The 20145-nt window shown below is 42.0% G+C and overlaps 1 protein-coding gene across 1 annotated transcript in view; it reads left to right on the top strand.

The window, feature by feature from the left end:
* Positions 1-1383: 1383 nt before the first annotated feature.
* The window catches only part of LOC110539799 (transmembrane protein 45A-like), a 54010-nt gene continuing 35248 nt past the window's right edge, over positions 1384-20145 (top strand). Inside the window, exons 1-2 of the mRNA XM_021626623.2 lie at positions 1384-1553; positions 13525-13668. Coding sequence (XP_021482298.1) covers positions 13627-13668 — 42 coding nt within the window. The 5' untranslated portion in view covers positions 1384-1553; positions 13525-13626. The remainder of the gene's footprint in view (positions 1554-13524; positions 13669-20145) is intronic.

Raw genomic sequence — 20145 nt, 5'->3', positions numbered from 1 at the left:
TTGGCCAGATACTCTTGCTTTCCTTGACAACTCGGGGTGAAGAAACACAGATTCTTTTATTCTGATGATAATTGCTAAAATTCTCAGATCACAAACTCTGTACCACACAGTGCATGTATGTGTGTGCATGCGTCTGTGTTTGTGTGAGAGAGTGTGTGTTTAAGTCATAGAATGACTGTGAAAGATAAAAGAGGTAAGGAGTTTCATGGAAGCACAAGATGCCAGAGCTGGGAACCTCACAGGATGAATGATTGTGTTGACAAGGGACTGCTTATGAGCTGGAGGAGCTACTGCTGCTGTGTGTGTCTGGGTGATTGGGTCACAGGTCTGAGAGAAAAGCTACAGAGTTGAGTCTATAAGCAAAAGGGCAGGGTTCAGAAGAAGCAAGGGGACAGATGGACTGCAGGTCCAGATGAATGATCATGAGGTGGGGAAGACAGATGTTAGGTAGGATGGATCACCAATGGGGTCGGCGCTGGGCTGAGGCTCCCAGGACAGTGGAGAGTCCTTTCTGAGACAGTTCTTGATACACAAGGGATGAGTCAGGGACAGGTTGGCGGAAGCCATTGCCCAAACAGTGCTGGGAATTCACTTCATTGTGGGCTCCAAGTAAAGGAGTTATACCATTTCCTTGGTCTGCTGGTATGTGTAATAAGTTGTATGTGTATCTCTGTGTGTGTGTATGTTATGTGTGTTTTGACACAGGGTTCCTCTGTGTAGCTATGTCTGTCCTGGATCTCACTCTGTAGACCAGGCTTGCTTTGAACTAAGAGATCCACCTGCTTCTGCTCCAGAGTGCTGGGATTGAAGGTGTGTGCACAAATCTCATCATGTTACAAGTTCTTGGGCCTGGATTTCCTACCTTGGTTTTAGTGTGCGCATGTGCTCCACCTGTCTCAATTTACCCTGATAAATTCAGAAATTCTTAATTTTCATAGTCACAGGAGTGACTATCAGCTGGTGCCAGGTGGGCAGTGATGTGCAAGATCATGCCATTCATGTGTTTACCCAGGTGCACAGTTGTCTTCTGACTTCAAAGCAGGGGTTGAAAACTGAGTGTAACACGCAATCTCTCAAGGCAAGGGGCAGTCTGGAAAAATCACCATATTACATACGCAATATGGAATAACCTAGCACAGGACACAATCCGACCTCAATGAAGTGTCCTCTGAAGCACAGAATAAAGAGAGCCTTCATTGTTAGGTAGAGCAATTCCTAAGCCCCATGGGTGAATCCAGTCTAGTCATGTACTCTGAGGACAGAAGATATAACACGCCCAGGATTCAGATATTGCCTCAGAGAGACTTTAATTGCAGCCACACCTTCAGCTGAAAGGTTATATTAAGACATGGAAGAAGGAAGCTTTTACTCTATCTGCTTTCCTTCAACTTCCCAGCACATCCATTACTTCACTGGCATTGGAGCCTACTTCTTTGGGTCTCCATTAAATATAGAAGACTGGTGGAGATACCCAGCCTCATGGGACTGAGCAGCTACTAGATTTTTGGACTTTCGTTCAGTTAGCCATTGTTGGGTTATCTGGACTGCAGCCTGTAAGTCATTCCTTTATTTATATATGTATATTTATATATATCCATATACATGAATATATATTCATTCCATATGTTTTGTGACTCTAAAGGACCCTGATTAATATACTATGCATCTTCACATATGTTCTTCTCTTGTCTGAATGGTTAGTTCCCCTATATATAGTAAGGGCTTTATTTATGTTCAAGTGCACATACTTGAATTATAGCACTTCTTAAGCCTAGAGCCATTTTTCACACCAATGTTATGAGTGTCATCAAACTTGAGAATCTGTGCAGCCTGACTCTTAAATAGTTTTTAAGAACTAAATTATATTTTAAAAACAAAGAGTCCTGATAAAGCTTTCTACAAGCAAATGAGGAGAAATGTAGCAGATTGCTGGTGATAGGTTGCATGTTACTTTCTTATTGCTGAGATAAAATATGCCAACAAAAGCCACTTAAAGCCTTTACTTTGGCTCACAGATGAGGGTTTAGCCACAATTGTGGACAAATCAAGGTAGCAGATCACATTGTGTCTGTTGTTATGCAAAAAATCAAGTACAAGAGAGTGATGACACCTCATTTTTAGGCTTTCTAGAAGCCAAGCTCACAGAATGATACTGCCCACTTTCAGGGAGTGTCTTCCCACCTCAACTAACCTAATCATCATAGTCTCTCACAAGCATGTCCAGAGGTTCTAGATCCTGTTGGATTTACAATAGATAGCCATTGCACCTATATACCTTGGTCTGTTGCCTATTAGTTACCTGTCTTCAGGTCAATTGTTCAGGCAGAAGAACTTAAAATTTTGTTTACAAAATTGCAGTAATAGTATCTGAACAGTGTCTTCTATATTTCGTGTACTGAAATATAAGATCCCAGTGAATGTTGCTGCCTTCTTTTTGATCAGATTTAATTTTTTTATTAATTAGAGTTTGTTCACTTTGTATCCCACCTGTAGCCCCTCCACTTCCCCTACCAGTCCCATCCTCCCTCTCTCTTCTCCTGCCCTGCCCCTTCCCCAATCCACTGATAGGGAAGGCCCTCCTCCCCTTCCTTCTGATTCTATTCTCTCAGGTCTCATGAGGAGTGGCTGCATTGTTTTCCTTTGTGGCTTGGTAAGGCTGCAACACCCTCAGGGGAAGGTGATCAAAGTGTAGGCCAATCAGCACATGTCAGAGACAGCCCCTGTTCCCATTACTATGCAACCCACTTGGACACTGAATTGTCCTGGTTTACATCTGTGCAGGGGTTCTAGGTTATATCCATGAATGGTCCTAGGTTGGAGAGTCAGTCTCAGAAAAGACTGTGGCCAGATAGTTTGGTTCTGTTGCTCTCCTTGTAGAGCTCCTGTCCTCTCCAGGTCATGCTATCTCCCCCTACTTTCATAAGATTCCCTACATTCTATCCAAAGTTTGGTTATAAGTCTCAGTATCTGCTTTGATACCCTGCAGGGATGAATCTTCAGAGGCCCTCTGTGGTACAGCCCTCCTGTCCTGTTCCCTGTTTCCCTCTCTTCAAATGTCCGTCCTGTTTCCCTTTCTGAATGAGGATTGATCACCTTACCCAGAGTCATTCTTGATTAGCTTCTTTAGGTGTACAGATTTTAGTATGTTTTTCCTACGTTACATGTCTAATATCCACTTATGAGTAAGTATATACCATGTGTTTCTTTCCGCTTCTAGGATACTTTTTCTAGGTCCAACCATTTGCCTGCAAATTTCATGATTTCCTTGTTTTTAATTGCTGAGTAGTATTCCATTGTGTAAATGTACCACAATTTCTGTATCCATTCCTCAACTGAGGGGCACCTGGGTTGTTTCCAGCTTCTGGCTAGTACAAATAAAGTTGGTACAAACATGGTTGAGCAAATGTTCTTGTTGTGTACTTGAGCATCTTTTGGATATATGCCAAGGAGTGGTATGGCTGGATCTTGAGGAAGCAATATTTCTAATTGTCTGAGAAAGCGCCAGATTGATTTCCAAAGTGACTGTACAAGTTTACATTCCCACCAGCAATGGAGGAGGGTTCCCCTTTCTCCACAACCTCTCCAGCATGTGTTATCACTTGAGTTTTTTTAATTAATTAATTTATTTTTTATTTTATTTTATTTTTTCCCTTTTTAAATTTTTCATCAATTACACTTTATTCATTCTGTTTTTTTTATTTTTTAAATATTAGTTACAGTTTATTAACTTTGTATCCCAGCTGTATCCTGCTCCCTCATTCCCTCCCAATCCCACCCTCCTTCCCTCATCTCCTCTCTGCCCCTTTCCAAGTCCACAGAAAGGGGAGGACCTCTTCCCCTTCCATCTGACCCTAGCTTATCAGGTTTCTTCAGGACCGGCTGCAATGTCCTTTTCTGTGGCCTAGCAAGGCTACTCCTCAGTTGCGTGGGGGAGGTCAAAGAGCCAGCCATTGACTTCATGTCAGAGACCCTGTTCCCCTTACTAGGATACTCACTTGGATACTGAGCTACCATGGGCTATGTCTGAGCAGGGGTTCTAGGTTATATCCATGAATGGTCCTTGGTTGGAGATACAATTTCAGAAAAGACCCCTGTGCCCAGATATATTAGTTCCTTGTGGAGCTCCTGTCCTCTCCAGGTCATACTAATTCCCCCTTCTTTCATATGATTTCCTGTACTCTGTCAAAGGTTTGGTTATGAGTCTCAGCATCTGCTTTGATACACTGCTAGGTAGAGTCTTTCAGAGGCCTTCTCTGGTAGGCTCCTGTCCTGTTGCTTGTTGAGTCACTTGAGGTTTTTATCTTAGCCATTCTGATGGGTATAAGGTGAAATCTCAGGGTCATTTTGATTTGCATTTCTCTGATGCATTGGGCATTTCTTTAAGTGTTTCTCTGCCATTCGATATTCCTCTATTGAGAATTCTGTTTACTTCTGTACCCCATTTTTAATTGGATTACTTGATTTGTTGCTGTTTAACTTCTTAAGTTCTTTATATATTGTGGACATTATCCCTCTGTCAGATATAGGGTCGGTGAAGATCCTTTCTCAGTCTGAAGTCAGTCATTTTGTTCTGACAACAGTGTCTTTTGATTTACACAATGGAACCTCATGAAGCTTTTCAGTTCCATGAGGTCCCATTTATTGATTGTTGATCTTAGAGCCTGTGCTGTTGGTGTCCTGTTCAGGAAGTTGTCTCCTGTGCCAATGAGTTCAAGGCTCTTCCCCACTTTTTCTTCTGACATATTTAGTGTGTCTGATTTTATATTGAGGTCCTTGATATACTTGGACTTTAGTTTTATGCAGGGTGATAAATATGGATCTACTTGTAGTTTTCTACATATAGACATCCAGTTAGACCAGCACCATTTGTTGTAGATGCTGTCTTTTTTCCATTGCATGGTTTTGGCCTCTTTGTCAAAAATCAGGTGTCCATAAGTGTGTGGGTTTATTTCTGGGTCTTCTGTTCGGTTCCATTGATCCGCCATTTTGCTTCTATGCCAGTACCATGCAGTTTTAACTACTGTTACTCTATAGTACAGCCTGAGATCAGGGATGGAGATACCTCCAGTAGATCTTTTATTGTAGAGGATTGTTTTAGTGATTCTGGGTTTCTTTTTTTTTTTAGAGCATTTTTTTAAATTTTTCATCAATTATACTTTATTCATTCTGCATCCCCCCATAAGTCCCTCCCTCCTCCCCTCCCAATCCCATCCTCCCTCCTCCCTCTGCATGCATGCCACTCCCCAAGTCCACTGATAGGAGAGGTTCTCCTCTCCTTTCTGATCTTAGTCTATCAGTTCACATCAAAAGTGGCTGCATTGTCCTCTACTATGGCCTGGTAAGGCTGCTCCTCCCCAGGGGTCCAGCTCCTCTGGGTTTCTTGTTATTCCATATGAAGTTGAGATTTTTTTCTTTCAAGATTAGTAAAGAATTGTGTTGGTAATTTGATGGGAATTGCATTGAATCTGTAGATTGTTTTTGGTAAGGTGACCATTTTTACTATGTTAATCCTGCCAAGCCATGAGCATGGGAGATCTTTCCATCTTCTGATATCTTCTTCTATTTCTTTCTTCAGAGACTGGAAATTTATTTCATACAGGTCTTTGACTTGCTTGGTTAGAGTCATACCAAGGCACTTTACATAATTTGTGGATAGTGTGAAGGGCATTGTTTCCCTATTTTTTTTTTCTTAGTCCATTTGTCTTTTATACACTGGAGGGCTACTGATTTTTTTTTTTTGAGTTTATTTTGTATGCAGGTGTTTATCAGGTGTTCCCTGGTAGAATTTTGGGGGTCACTCATGTATACTATCATATCATCTGCGAATAGTGGTATGTTGACTTCTTCCTTAACAATCTGTATCCCCTTCATCTCTTTTAATTGTCTTATTCCTCTAGCAAGGACTTCAAGTACTGTGTTGAAGAGAAATGGAGAGAGTGGACAGCCTGGCCTTGTCCCTGATTTCAATGGGATTGATTTAAGTTTCTCTCCATTTAGTTTGATGTTGGCTATAGGCCTGCTGTATATTGCCTTTACTATGTTTAGATATGTGCCTTGTATCCCTGATCTCTCCAAGACTTTAAACATGAATGGATGTTGGATTTTGTCAAATGCTTTTTCAGCATCTAAGGAGATTATCATGTGGTTTTTTTCTTTCAGTTTTTTAATATGGTGGATCACATTGATGGATTTCCATATATTGAACCACCCCTTCATACATGGGATGAAGCCTACTTGGTTATAGTGGATGGTATCTTTGATGTGTTCTTGTATTCAGTTTGCGAGTATTTTGTTGAGTATTTTTGCATCAGTGTTCATAAGGGAGATTGGCCTGAAATTCTCTTTATTTGTTGGGTCTTTGTGAGGTTTAGATACCAAGGTGACTGTGGCTTCATAGAATGAATTTGGTAATGTTCCTTCTGTTTTGTGGAATAGTTTGAGGAGTTTTGGTGATAGCTCTTCTTTGAAGGTCTGGTAGAATTCTGCGCTGAAACCTTCTGGCTCTGGGCTTTTTTTGGATGGGAGACTTTTTAAAAATTATTTTTTAAATTAATTACAGTTTATTTACTTTGTATCCCAGATGTAGCCCCCTCCCTCATTCCCTCCCAATCCCACCCTCTCTCCCTAGTTTCCCCCTGCCCTTCTCTAAGTCCACTGATAGGGGAGGTCCTCCTCCCCTTCCATCTGACCCTAGCTTATCAGGTCTCATCAGGAATGGCTGCAATGTCCTCCTATGTGGCCTAGCTATGTTGTTCCTCCCAGGGGTGGTGGTGGGGGGAGTTCAAAGAGCCAGCCAGTGAGTTCATGTCAGAGACATTGGAGGGGAGACTTTTGATGGCAGCTTCAATTTCCTTAGGGGATAGAGGACTATTTAATTGATTACCTGGACTTGATTCAGCTTTGGTAAGGGGAATAGATGAAAAAAATTGTCCAGTTCATTTAGATTTTCAAATTTTGTGGCATATAGGCTTTTGAAGTAAGACCTAATGATTGTCAGTGTTTGTCGTTATGTCCTCTTTTCGTTTCTGATTTTGCTGATTTGGATAGTTTCTCTCTGCCTTTTAGTTACTTTGGTTAAGGGTTTGTGTATTTTGTTGATTTTCCCAAAGGACCAGCTCTTGGTTTTATTGATTCTCTGAATTGTTTTATTTGTTTCTAATTTATTGATTTCAGCCCTGACTTTGATTATATCCAGCAGTCTACTCCTCTTCGGCCTGTCTGCTTTTAGGTGAGCCATTAAGTAGTCTGAATGAGATGTTTAGATTTTCTTCTTGAAGGCACTTAGTGCTATGAACTTTCTTCTTAGCACTGATTTGTGTCCCACAAGTTTGGGTATGTTGTGCCTTCATTTTCATTGAATTCTAGGAAGACTTTTCTTTCCCTTCCTTCCTTCCTTCCTTCCTTCCTTCCTTCCTTCCTTCCTTCCTTCCTTCCCTCCCTCCCTCCCTCCCTCCCTCCCTCCCTCCCTCCCTCCCTCCCTCCTTCCTTCCTTCCTTCCTTCCTTCTTCCTTTCTTTCCTTTTCTTTCTTTCTTGACCCAGCTGTCATTGAGTAGTGAGTTGTTCAGTTTCCATGTGTGGGTAGGCTCTTTGCTATTTCTGTTGTTGTTGAGGTCCAGCTCTAGTCCGTGGTGATCAGATAGGATATAGGGGATTATTTCAATCTTCTTGTATCTGTTGAGGCTGGCTTTGTGACCAATTATATGATCAATTTGGAGATGGTTCCATGAGGTGCTGAGAAGAAGGTAAATTCTTTCGTGTTTGGGTGAAAGGTTCTGTAGGTGTCTGTTAGGTCCATTTGATCTATGACATCTGTTAGAGTCATTGTTTCTTTGTTTAATTTCTGTTTTGTTGACCTGTCTTTTGTTGAGAGTGGGTTGTTGAAGTCTCCCACTATTAATGTGTGGGCATCTATGTGTGGTTAAGTTTTATTAATGTTTCTTTTACAAATATGGGTGACTTTGTATTTGGAGCACAGATGTTCAGGCTTGTGCTGTCTTCCTGTTGGAATTTTTCCTGATGGGTATGAAGTGTCCTTCACCATTTCTTTTGATTAATTTTGGTTGAAAGTTTATTTTATTAGATATTAGAATGGCTTCTCCTGCTTGCGTCTTGGGTCCTTTTGTTTGGAAAACCATTTTCCTGCCCTTAACTCTCAGGTAATGTCTATCTTTGTGACTTAGCTGTGTTTCTTGTATGCAACAGATTGCTACGTCTTGTTTACGCATCCATTCTGTTGGTCTGTGTCTTTTTTATTGGAGAATTGAGTCCATTGATGTTGAGAGAGATTAATGACCAGTGGCTGTTAGATCCTTCAATATTGATGTTGGCTGTGGAAGTGTGTTTGTGTATTTGGCTACTTTTAGTTTTGCTGTAGTGAGATTATTTATTTCTTGTGTTTATCTGGCTGTAGTTTTTTCTTGGGTTGTATTTTTTCTTCTAGTATCCTTCTATAATGCTGGATTTGTGGGTAGGTATTGTTTAATTTTTTTTTCATCGAATATCTTGTTTTCTGCATATATGATGACTGAGAGTTTTGCTGGGTATAGTAGCCTGGGCTGACATCTGTGTTCTCTTAGGATCTGCATGATATTCGTCCAGGCCCTTCTGGCTTTCATATTCTCTATTGAGTAGTCAGGTGTGATTCTGATGGGTTTGCCATTATAGGTTGCTTGGCCTTTTTCCCTTGCAGCTTTTAGTATTTTTCTTTGTTCTGTATACTTACTGTCTTGATTATTATGTGGCTGGTGGATTTTCTTTTTTTTGAATTTTTTTTTCTTATCCGTTACATTTTATTAACTCTGTATCCCAGCCATGTCCCGCTCCCTCATTCCCTGCCAGTCCCTCCCTCCCTCCCTCATCTCCACCGTGCCCCTTTCCAAGTCCACTGATGGGGGGGGCCTCCTCCCCATTCATCTGATCCTGTTTTATCAGGTATCTTCAGGACTGGCTGCAAAGCCCTCCTCTGTGGCCTAACAGGACTGCTCCTCCCTTGGGGGGTCGGGAGGCCAAAGAGCCAGTCATTGAGTTCCTGTTAGAAATAGTCCTTGTTCCCCTCACTTTGGGAAACCAATTGGTTACTGAGCTACCACAGGCTACATCTGAGTGGAGGTTCTAGGTTATATCCATACATGGTCCTTGGTTGAATGTCAGTCTCAGAAAAGACCCTGTGCCCAGATATACTTGGTCCTTGTGGAGCTCCTATCCTTTCCCCATCATACTAACTCCCCTTCTTTCTTATGATTCCCTGTACTCTGCCAAAGGTTTGGTCATGAGTCTTTGCTTTGAAAACACTGCTAGTTAGAGTCTTTCAGATGCGCTCAGTAGACTCCTGTCATACGATCAATGCACATCCCATCTGTCTTTCTAAATGAGGATTGATCATCTTTCCCCATGTCCGCTCTCTTAATTATCCTTTTTAGCTGTATAGATTTCCTTATGTTTATCATATCTTATAGGTCTATATAAGTGAGTATATACCGTGTTTGTCTTTCTCCTTCTGGGATATTTCACTCAGAATGATCTTTTCTAGATCCCACCATTTGCCTGCAAATTTCATGATTTCCTCCTTTTTGATTGCTGAGTAGTATTCCATTGTGTAAAAATGCCGCAATTTCTGTACCCATTCCTCCATTGATGGACATCTGGGTTGTTTCCAGGTTCTGGCTATTACAAATAAAGCTGCTATAAACATGGTTGAGCAAGTATCCCTTTTGTGTACTTGAGCAAACTTTGGGTATATACCTAGCAGTGGTATAGCTGGGTCTCGAGGAAGCACTATTCCTAATTGTCTTAGAAAGCGCCAGATAGCTTTCCAGAGTGGCTGTACCAGTTTACATTCCCATCAGCAGTGGAGGAGGGTTCCCCTTTCTCCACAACCTCTCCAGCATGTGTTGTCACTTGAGTTTTTCATCTTGGCCATTCTGATGGGTGTAAGGTGGTATCTCAGGGTTGTTTTGATTTGCATTTCCCTGATGGCTAATGAGGATGAGCATTTCTTTAAGTGTTTCTCTGCCATTCGATATTCCTCTGTCGAGAATTCTCTGTTTAGCTCTGTTCCCCATTTTTTAATTGGATTACTTGGTTTGCTGCTTTTCAGCTTCTTTAGTTCTTTGTATATACTGGATATTAGTCCTCTGTCAGATAAAGGGTTAGTGAAGTTTCTTTCCCTATCTGTAGGCAGTCGTTTTGTTTTGATGACAGTATCCTTTGCTTTACAGAAGCTTTTCAGTTTCATGAGGTCCCATTTATTGATTGTTGCTCTTAGAGCCTGTGCTGTTGGTGTTCTGTTCAGGAAGTTGTTGGAGGATTTTCTTTTCTGGTCTAATTGACTTGGTGTTCTGTAGGCCTCTTGTATGCTTATAGGCCTCTCCTTTAAAGTGGGGAAATTTTCTTCAATGATTTTGTTGAAAATATTTTCTCGGCCTTGGAGATGGGAATCTTCTTTTTCCTCTATTCCTATTATTCTTAGGTTTTGTCTTTTCATATTTTCTTGCATTTCTTGGATGGTTCCTGTCAGGAATTTTTTAGATTTATTATTTTCTTTGACGGATACATTGATTTCTTCCAGTGTATCTTCCACACATGAGATTCTTTCTTCCATCTCTTGTAGTTTGTTGCTTATGCTTACCTCTGTAGTTCCTGTTTTTCTCGCTATGTTCTTTCTTTCTATGATTTCCTCCATTTGTGTTTTCTTTAATTTTTCTAATTCTGTCTTCAGATCTTGCACCATTTTGTTGATTTCCTTCATCTATCTTACTGTATTTTCCTGTTTTTCCTTCAATTCCTTCACCTGTTTGTTTGAACATTCCACTATTTCTTTTGTTTCTTTCAGTGACTTTATTTCCTCTCTGAAGGCCACAAACTATTTGGCTGCCTCTTCCTGTATTTCTTTACAGATGGCCATAATCTGTTTGATTTTATTTTCTTCTAATTTTTATGGATAGCCATTATCTGTTTGACTTTATCTTCCTCTAATTCTTTGCACATTTTGTTTCCTCTATTATTCTCTTCATAAGCATAGATGTAAGGTCTTGTTGAATTTCACTTATGTTAGGGTGTCCAGGGCTACTTGTGCCTGGATAACTAGGTTCTGGAGATGCCATATTGCTTTGCCTCTTTTTTTTTTTTTTTTTTTTGGTTGAGCATTTATCCTGGCTTCTACCCATCTGGCTGTCTCAGGTTTGGCTGTTAATTTCTGGTGCCTGCTGGAATCTAGGGTAGGGAGAATCCCCTTGGAAGGGTTCTGAAGGAGGCCTCCTCACCTTTTTTGTATGGTCAACTGAATGGTGGTGCTTCTCAGGAATTGCCACAGTTCACCTCAGGCATATGGACCTGTGTGGTAACTGTGGTCGTTGGTAGGTAGGAAGACTCTCCTCTCATCAGGAGGAGTCCTGGAGACAGTTGTCCTTCCGATGGGTTTCTTGCTCCGAATTCAGTGAACTGCTGCTGCTGCTCTTACACTGTGTTTGCTGGGTGCAGCCCTCTTGAAGAACCAGGGAGCCACACTGTTTTGTCAGTTTAGCTGGAATAAATGGTTGCACCTTGGAGCAGTATCTGAGGCTGATCCAGTGGCTCGCAGGCTTCTGTAGGTCTGAGGTTGGAGCTCCAGTACCCTAAGCAGTAATCAGTGGCAGGTGAGCACAACACTCATGTGTGTAGTAAGAGTCCAGAGTTTAGAGCCTACGAGAACTCAGAAATTTTTCTGGAGCTGGGTGTTCTGAGGTTGGACCTGATGTTTCCCACGGCGTGGGGCTTCTTTCTGACAGAGACATCCAGTCTGTGGTGTTTGGGGGTTCGCAGTTCCATCTGGGTTGGTGAGTAGAACATGTAGGGGTAGGCACGTGGCTCCACCTTGCTGGTTACTGGGTGCCTGGGCACCTGGGTACCTGGGCACCTGCTGGAACCCAGGAACTTTTCCTGAGAACTTTTCCGGGAGTTGGGCATTGGCTGAGTGCCCTGAGGTCGGACCTGCTGCTTCTTCCCTCACAGTGGGGTTTCCTTCTAACAGAGAAACTCAGTCTCTGGTGCCCTGGGGCCCTCAGTTCTATCTGGGATGGTGAGTTGGGGGTGCAGGCAGGTCTCTCGGCTGCTGGCTGGGCACCCCACTCTGGATTGGCAGCTGGGTGCCCGCCAGACTCAGGGTCCTTTTCCAGGGATTGTCTGGGTGACATGAGGTTAGTCCCGATTGCTTCCTGCACTGTGGGGTTTTTTTTTTCTTGACTGGAAATCCCAGTCTCTGGTGTTGTGGGAACCACAGTTCAGTCTGGGAAGGTGATCAGAGCATGCAGGCATGTGGCTCTGGGCTGGTGACTAAGCGCCTGGGAGGACCTGCGAAACTCTTCAGTGGTTTAGCTGGGTGACCTGAACCAGACTGATTCCCACACCACTGGGTTTCCTCTCACCTGGGAAACACAATAGCAGGTTTTAGGGCCCAGAGTTCCGTCTGTTGGTCACTGTGCAGACACTGCTGTGCTGCTGGTCAGAAACAGAGTCCTCCTGGGGCCACCATCTTGGATCCCCTGTCACTGCCTTCTTGTCCCTACACTTTTTCTCTTTGCTATAAAAATAGTGTGATAACGACCCTACCCATCTTAAACTTTTAGCTTTACATTTAGGAATAACTCAGAGAGACAGACAATTAAAACAGTGCAATAAATGGAAATGGCAGAAGAACAAAGGACTTTGGGAGTTTGTGGAAGATTTCCCACAATTGAAAGTTAATGTGCAGCTTTGAAAGTTAAGTGGAAATGAAAAGTTGTGTGTAGAGGATTTTTTTCTTGATGTATTTTCCTTTAGTTATTAATTTAATCTTTTTACAGCCTGATACCAGCCCCCTCCCTCCTCCTACTGTTGTTTCTGTTGGAACGACTGTGCATGCTTGTGTAACAGGTTGGTTCAAGTGAGAGAAGCAGAATTATGGATGGGCCAAATCCCCAGCAGAGTCATACACTCTAGACAACAGAGTTGGACAGTAATAAGAAATTGGCTGTAGGGTTTAGGGAGAGTAGAAATAAAGTTACCACATAGTCCTGGGAAAAGACTTTGGCGTTAGTGTCTATGTAGTGCTTTCCTGACTGGACAGGATAGTGAGGTAATCTGCATACCCAATTAATGAGTATGCAACAAGACCTTTTAAATATGTAATGACATTAATTTGTGGGCCTGGACTTTCTATAAGTTGGGTGGGGGCTGAGGGAGTGAGTTAAAACCTCTGGGGGAAAAGGTGAGTAAAAGGAACACACATGATTTCTCTGGGCTGTTGCATGGTGAATGCTGGCCAAACAGACTTCTCTTATGCACCTGCAGGGTTTTTAGTTACTGTGTAGTACATCTACAGCAAATATGAATGGTGAAGACTTGGGCAAATGTTAAAGAGTGGTAAGTGTTAATATTGGACAAAGATAAAATGTGGTAAGTTTTAATGTATTCTAATTGCTTTTGGCATGCATACAGATGTGTATGGGGTGTGTAACACTTTCTGCAAGGTATCAAGTTTTAGCTTATTGTTTTCTTCTTTATTCTAGGAAATTTCAGCTTTAAGAAAGAAAAAAATCCACAATTGTAGCTGTTTGTTCTTTTCGCTATTGTGTTGATTCTAAAGTGCTTGACTATTGACATCGAGCAAGATGAATGATTCAGAAACAAGAACTGGCCCAGGACACCAAAGGGTTAGTTTTTTATTTCTGGGGGTAGCTTTTGCTTTGATAATGTGGGAAGAGCAAGAAAAAATGTTCCTTGAAGCCTACCATACCCCAACTTTGAGATGGATCTCAGGTAGCTCAGGCTAGCCTTGAGCTGATTATATTGTGAGGATAACCTTGACATCTTGATTCTTCTGCCCCTCCCTTCTAAATACTGGGATTACAGATTTTGAATTGTTTCTAGACTAAAGTATGTGTTTGAGACAGTACAAATAATCTAATTTATCTGAAAATCAGTTCTGTTTTGTAAAATGGGCATAACAGTAATTTCTCAGGATTTTATGAGATAAAGTTAAGGAAGAGTGCTTGTCATGCTGGTGATATAGCTCACCTAAAATGCACAGATTTTTTTTTTTTTTTTTTTTTTTTTTAGTTTTATCATGCTGTTTAATCAAGCATACCACCACGAAAGGCTTGTATTGTAGCAAGAGTACAAATACTTCTCCAGCATGTCTCCTAGAGACTATTTCATCCACTGCTCTGTTTGGTCCCTAGCCTCTTGTCTCTCTCTTCAGCAATGGTGAGGCGGATTCCTTTTCCTCGGGGAAGAGAAATGTTCTAACTAGGACTCAAGCTTGGTATCTTTAAAGAGAACCAGGAAGCAAGTGTGGCTGAAGAGACTCTCGACTCTCAAAAGGGAAATTTGGAGAAGTGATGGATTAATGTTTGTGGGTCATGGGGTCTCATATGAGGCCTTGGCAATGACTTAAAGAGCAGCAGTGGCTCCTGTGTTGAGAATCCTCTGACAGCGGCAAACATGGAGCAGAGTGCCGTTGGGAGAGCACTGTAATAATCAAGGCAATGGAGGTAGTGAGAATTAGCCAGATTCTGGGCATAGTTGGAGGCGAGCAATTTTCAGTTGGATGAATGAGGGACAGAGAGCAGATGAGGAGTCAAGGATGACTCAAATATAGGTATGAACAATTGGAAGAATGAAGCTGTCTTTAAGTGAGGAGGATTGTGACCCAGTGGGGCCAGGTGAGGGATGTGGGAATGGTGTTCTGGAGAGTTCTGCATTTGAGAGCTATACCAGTTCTCAGTGACACATCACTTTCCACTGTGGGAAACATAAATGCGTGACATCAAACCCTTGCAACGATGCTCTAGCCGAAGATATTGCACGGGCAGTAATCGTAATTAATTAACTAACTAACTTTACATTCAGACCACAGTTTCTCCTCCCTCCTCTCCTCCAACTCCTCCCCCACATCCCCGCCCACACTCATCTTCTCTTCTTCCATTTCTCTTTAGAAAAAGGAGGGCTCCCATGGATATCAACCAGCCCTGGCATATCAAATTGAAGGAGGGCTAGGTGCATCTTCTCCTATTGAGGTTAGACAAGGCAGCCCAGGAGGAGGGAAGCATCCCAAAGGCAGGGAAAGGGTCGGAGATAGCTCCTGCTCCTGCTGTTAGGAGTCTCACAAGAAGACTAAGCTAAACAACTGTTACTTATGTGTAGAGGGCCTAGGTTAGTCCCATGCTGGATCTCTGGTTGGCAGTGCAGTCTCTATGAGCTTCTGTGGGCCCAGTTAGTTGATTATGTAGGGTTTTTGTTTGTTTGTTTTTTGTGGTGACAGACCACATTCTTTCTTTTTTTTTTAAATTTATTCTTTATTAATTGTACTTTATTCACTTTGTATCCCCCCTGTGGTTCCCTCCCTCCTCTCGTCCCGATCCCTCCCTTCCTCCACCCTCCTGCATGCATGCCCCTCCCCAAGTCCACTGATAGGGGAGGACTTCTTTTCCTTCCTTTTGATCCTAGTGAACTAGGTCTCATCAAGAGTGGCTGCATTGTCTTCTTCTGTGGCTTGGTAATATTGCTTCCCCCTCAGGGGGAGGTAGTAAAGAGCAGGCCAATCAGTTCTTGTCAGAGACAGTCCCTGTTCCTATTACAATGGAACCCACTTGGATACTGAACTGTCATGGGCTACATCTGTGCAGGGGTCTTAGGTTATTTCCATGCATAGTCGTTGGTTGGAGTATCAGTCTCAGGAAAGACCCCTGTGCTCAGATTTTTTGGTTCTGTTGCTCTCCTTGTGGAGTTCTTGTCCTCTCCAGATCTTACTGTTTCCCCACTTCTTTCATAAGATTCCCTGCACTCTGCCCAAAGGTTGCCCATAAGTCTCAGCATCTGCATTGATAGTCTGCAGAGCAGAGCTTTTCAGAGGTCCTCTTTGTCAGGCCCCTGACTTGTTCCCTGTTTTCTCCTTCTTCTGATGTCCATCCTCTTTGCCTTTCTGGATAGGAATTGAGCATTTTAGCAAGAGTCCTCCCTCTTGATTAGTTTCTTTAGGTATACAGATTTTAGTAGGTTTATCCTATATTATATGTCTATATGAGTGAGTATATACCAGGTGAGTCTTTTTGCTTCTGGGATAGCTCACTCAAGATGATCCTTTCCAGATCCCACCATTTACCTGCAGATGTCATGATTTCCTTGTTTTTTTATTGCTGAGTATTATTCCATTGTGTCGATGTACCACAATTTCTGTATCCATTCCTCCACTGAGGGGCATCTGGGCTGTTTCCAGCTTCTGGCTATTACAAATAAGGCTGCTACAAACATGGTTGAGCAAATGTCCTTATTGTGTACTTGAGCCTCTTTTAGATATATGCTTAGGAATGGTATAGCTGGATCTTGAGGAAGTGCTATTCCTAGTTGTCTAAGGAAGTGCCAGATTGCTTTCCAGAGTGGTTGTACAAGTTTACATTCCCACCAGCAGTGGAGAAGGGTTCCCCTTTCTCCACAACCTCTCCAGCATGTGTTGTCACTTGAGTTTTTGATCTTAGCCATTCTGATGGGTGCAAGGTGAAATCTTAGGGTCGTTTCAAAATGACTGCCTACAGACTGGGAAAGTATCTTCACCAACCCTGTATCTGACAGAGGACTAATATCCAGTATATATAAAGAACTCAAGAAGTTAAACAACAACAAATCAAGTAATCCAATTAAAAAATGGGGAACAGAGCTAAACAGAGAATTCTCAATAGAGGACTATCGAATGGCAGAGAAACACTTAAAGAAGTGTTCAACATCCTTAGTCGTAAGGGAAATGCAAATCAGACCATATTCTTAAGGCACAAGCAAGAGTCATTTTTATAACCTTCTTTTCTGATGATTGCTGAAGGTAAACATTCTCACGTAAGGTGTACATTATGGAGAACTTATACTGTGGTTATATTCACTGCTGGGAGCAATCTCCTACCACCTGTCCTTTTGCAGGGTGGAGGTAGGAAGGAGATCAGAAGGATATCAAAACTGAAGCTTCTTGTAATGCACAGGCTTGTAAATCAGGCTTCTTGGCTGCGTGTCCATGCTGAAAGTCAGGGATCTTTAACCTGTGGGTCATGACCCCTTTGGGGGGATCAAACAATCCTTTCACAGGAGCAACACATCACATAGCCCATGTATAAGATATTTACATTTGATTCATAACAGTAGCACAATTACAGTCATGAGGTAGCAACAATCATAATTTTATGATTGGGGGTACTACAACACGAGAAACGATTAATGGATCTTAGCCTCGGGAAGGTTTAAAACCACTCTTGTAAGGCTTTGTATCAGTTCTGACATGTTTCAAATAACTTTCAAGTGTTCTCAACCACTAACTCTTTTGTATCTTCTGCATAGACTGTGGTATTTCTTCCTGTGAAAGAGTTGCAAGCATTGTTGGGAGGTATGTTGATGCTTTTTGCTCATAGCCAGTGAGCCACACCTATACAACTTATTTGAGTCAGATGTAGATTTTGCAAGAGTCAGTCTTTTGGATTATATGGTATCAACTACTTCTGAGGAACTTTGAAGTGGGTTATGAGTCTTCTACCCATTTACTTGTTAGCTATTACAATCCAGGAAATACTGAACCATACTCAGTGACAGACACCCATAATCTTAACACATAGGTAGCTCAGACAGGAGAATCACAAATATGATGTTAGCCTGGGCTACGTAGTGAGACCTTGTCTCAAAAAGAAATTAAAACCAAAGCCAAAACCAACCAACCAACCAATCAACCAACCAACCAACCAACCAACCAACTAACCAACCAACCAATCAGTGCTTCCTAGGATCTAAAAACAAAGGCATAATCATCCATTCCAAGAGGCCATAGTCTATTGAAAGAGAGTAGTAAATAAGTAAGTAATGATATAAGTAAGTAATGATGGATACATGAGAAATTCCATAGTAGAATTTTGGGATCACACACAACCAGATATCCTCACAGTTGGAGAGTGCCCCTGAGGAGATTACATGTCTTTTCCCCTTTCTCCATCTTCTACTTCCTCCTAATGTACTATTTAGAATGTGTGTTAATTAGGTGAAGTAAGAAAGGGCCATAGTCAGTAGGAAACTTTGTAGAGCCAGAGAGACATGCCAATGAGCATGTCATATTTGGGAAATGGCATGTGGATTATTTTGTTTTGTGCTATCAAGTGGACCACAGAAAATGAGGCAAGGATCACTACGGGAGCAATAGAAGGAAGATAAACAAACAAACAAACAAACAAACAAAAAAACCAAAAACAAAACAAAAAAAAAACAAACAAAAAACAACCCAGAAATTAAAGCAAAACCCTAAAATTCCATATTATAATCTATACCGTGATGATAAGTCTTTATGGATATTAAATAGAATGATGTAATTTAAAGCATCTTGAAAAGAAAGCCTTCCAAGGAGACTCAGTGGTGCTGAGCTTTGGGCAATCCTCATGCAGTATCTATGTGGGAAAGTGGAGATGGCCTGCCAGGGGCTATCTACTGACTCATCCCACATCTGCTTGTCATTATCAGTGGGAAAACCCCAGTGCTGACAGGTCCAGGCAGGCTCCCTGACTCCTTGGAACTAGTGCTCTGTTGAAGGGCGTGTCAGGCAATTACTTTGGAGAGTGGACAGGGCCACTGACTGGCCGTGCATTTCCTCCTTTCTTCTCCCATCTCAGGAGAGTCAGAGACCACATCTTGGATTGCATCAGTTTCTAGGGTGGGTCTGTTCTTCCTTCAAGCTTGGTACTGAGTATCACTCATGTCTGTCACTCCTTTTTTTGTTTTTCCTCATCCTGTTCTGACTCAGGTTTGGCATCTGAGAAATGAGCATCTGTAATAGCCTCTTAATGGCATCTTTGCCTACAGGCTTTCCCTCCCTTTCATATAATCTGGGCACGGCTGACAAGTTAATCTTGATGAAATGCCATTTGGATCACATAGCTTCTCTGCTCTGAAGCTTTTCTTTAACAGCGTCCTGGCTGAGGAGCAAATTGATGGGACGTGATATACTTCTCATTTTCTTCCTTTTGCCTTTTCTTTCCTCAGTTTATAGAGAAATATATCCTGCAGCCAAGTGCCATAGCAGAGATTTAGAAGACTTTAAATCCCAATTTCTAGCCACCTTGGCATATTTCCATTTTTATTCTGCATTTCCCCTGGCATATGTCCTCATCCTTGTTTCTCAAACCTACTGCTCTGGAATGTGTGAGATGTGTGAGAAGTGTGAGAACATATTGACAAGAGCTTAGGGTCTGGAGTCATCAGAACAGTTTCAACTCTCCGCTTTGTTATTAAACTAGCCAGAGGAACATTCCAAGAAATTTAGTATTTCATCATCTCTGAATAGCAGGGAGCAAATAGGAATTTGTATTTCTTGATAGGAATTTGTATTTCTTGAAGTTACGCAGGTAAGACACTGCAAATAAAACATTTTATAAATGTCTAGTTCACAGCATGTTCTTAGTCCTTAACTTCTGCTTAAATAAGTGTTTAACTGCTTACTGAGTAACAGATGTACATGAAGAAAAAAGAGCAGGCGTCCCAGGGATGTGGTCTAACAAGATTCAATAAGAGTAGGCACAAATCCTCACATCATGGCTGGATGTGGCAAGCTAGTACGAGGAAAAGGATCCCTAGGCACAGGTCAAAGAGTTAGAGACACCCCCCCTCTTCCATTTTTGGGAGTACCACAAAAACACCAAGCTATGCAACTATAAAGTATATGCAGAATCTGTGTTTATCGCTTTGTTTTCTGTGAGCCCCTATGACCACTGCTTAGTTGATTCTGCAGGCCGTGTTCTTATGGTGTTCTTAACCCCTCTGGTTCCTATAATCCTTGCCCCTCTTCTTCATGTTTCCCCTGGCTCTGCCTAGGGTTAGGCCATGGGTCTCTGTATCTGCTCCCATTAATTGTTTCATGAAGCCTCGTGATGACAACTGGGCTAGGCACCAATCTATGAGTAGAGCAGAATATCACTAGGAATCATTTCATTAACTTTTTTTTTTTTGTCAGTTGTGTTTGCTTCTGAGTGAGAACCTGGGTCTCTAGGCTCTTTGCTTCTTGTTCCTGGTCATCCAGGCAGTGTCAGGCATGGGATACCTCTCTAGGAGTGGGTGACAAGTTGTACTAGTTATAGGTTGGCCACTATAAGAAGTTCTGAGCCACTATTGCCCCA

This window comes from Meriones unguiculatus, chromosome 17 (assembly GCF_030254825.1).
Source record: "Meriones unguiculatus strain TT.TT164.6M chromosome 17, Bangor_MerUng_6.1, whole genome shotgun sequence".
NCBI classification, from domain to species: Eukaryota; Metazoa; Chordata; class Mammalia; order Rodentia; family Muridae; genus Meriones; species Meriones unguiculatus.
The sequence above is the reverse complement of the archived record's forward strand: the minus strand, read 5'-3'. Positions and strand labels throughout refer to the sequence as shown.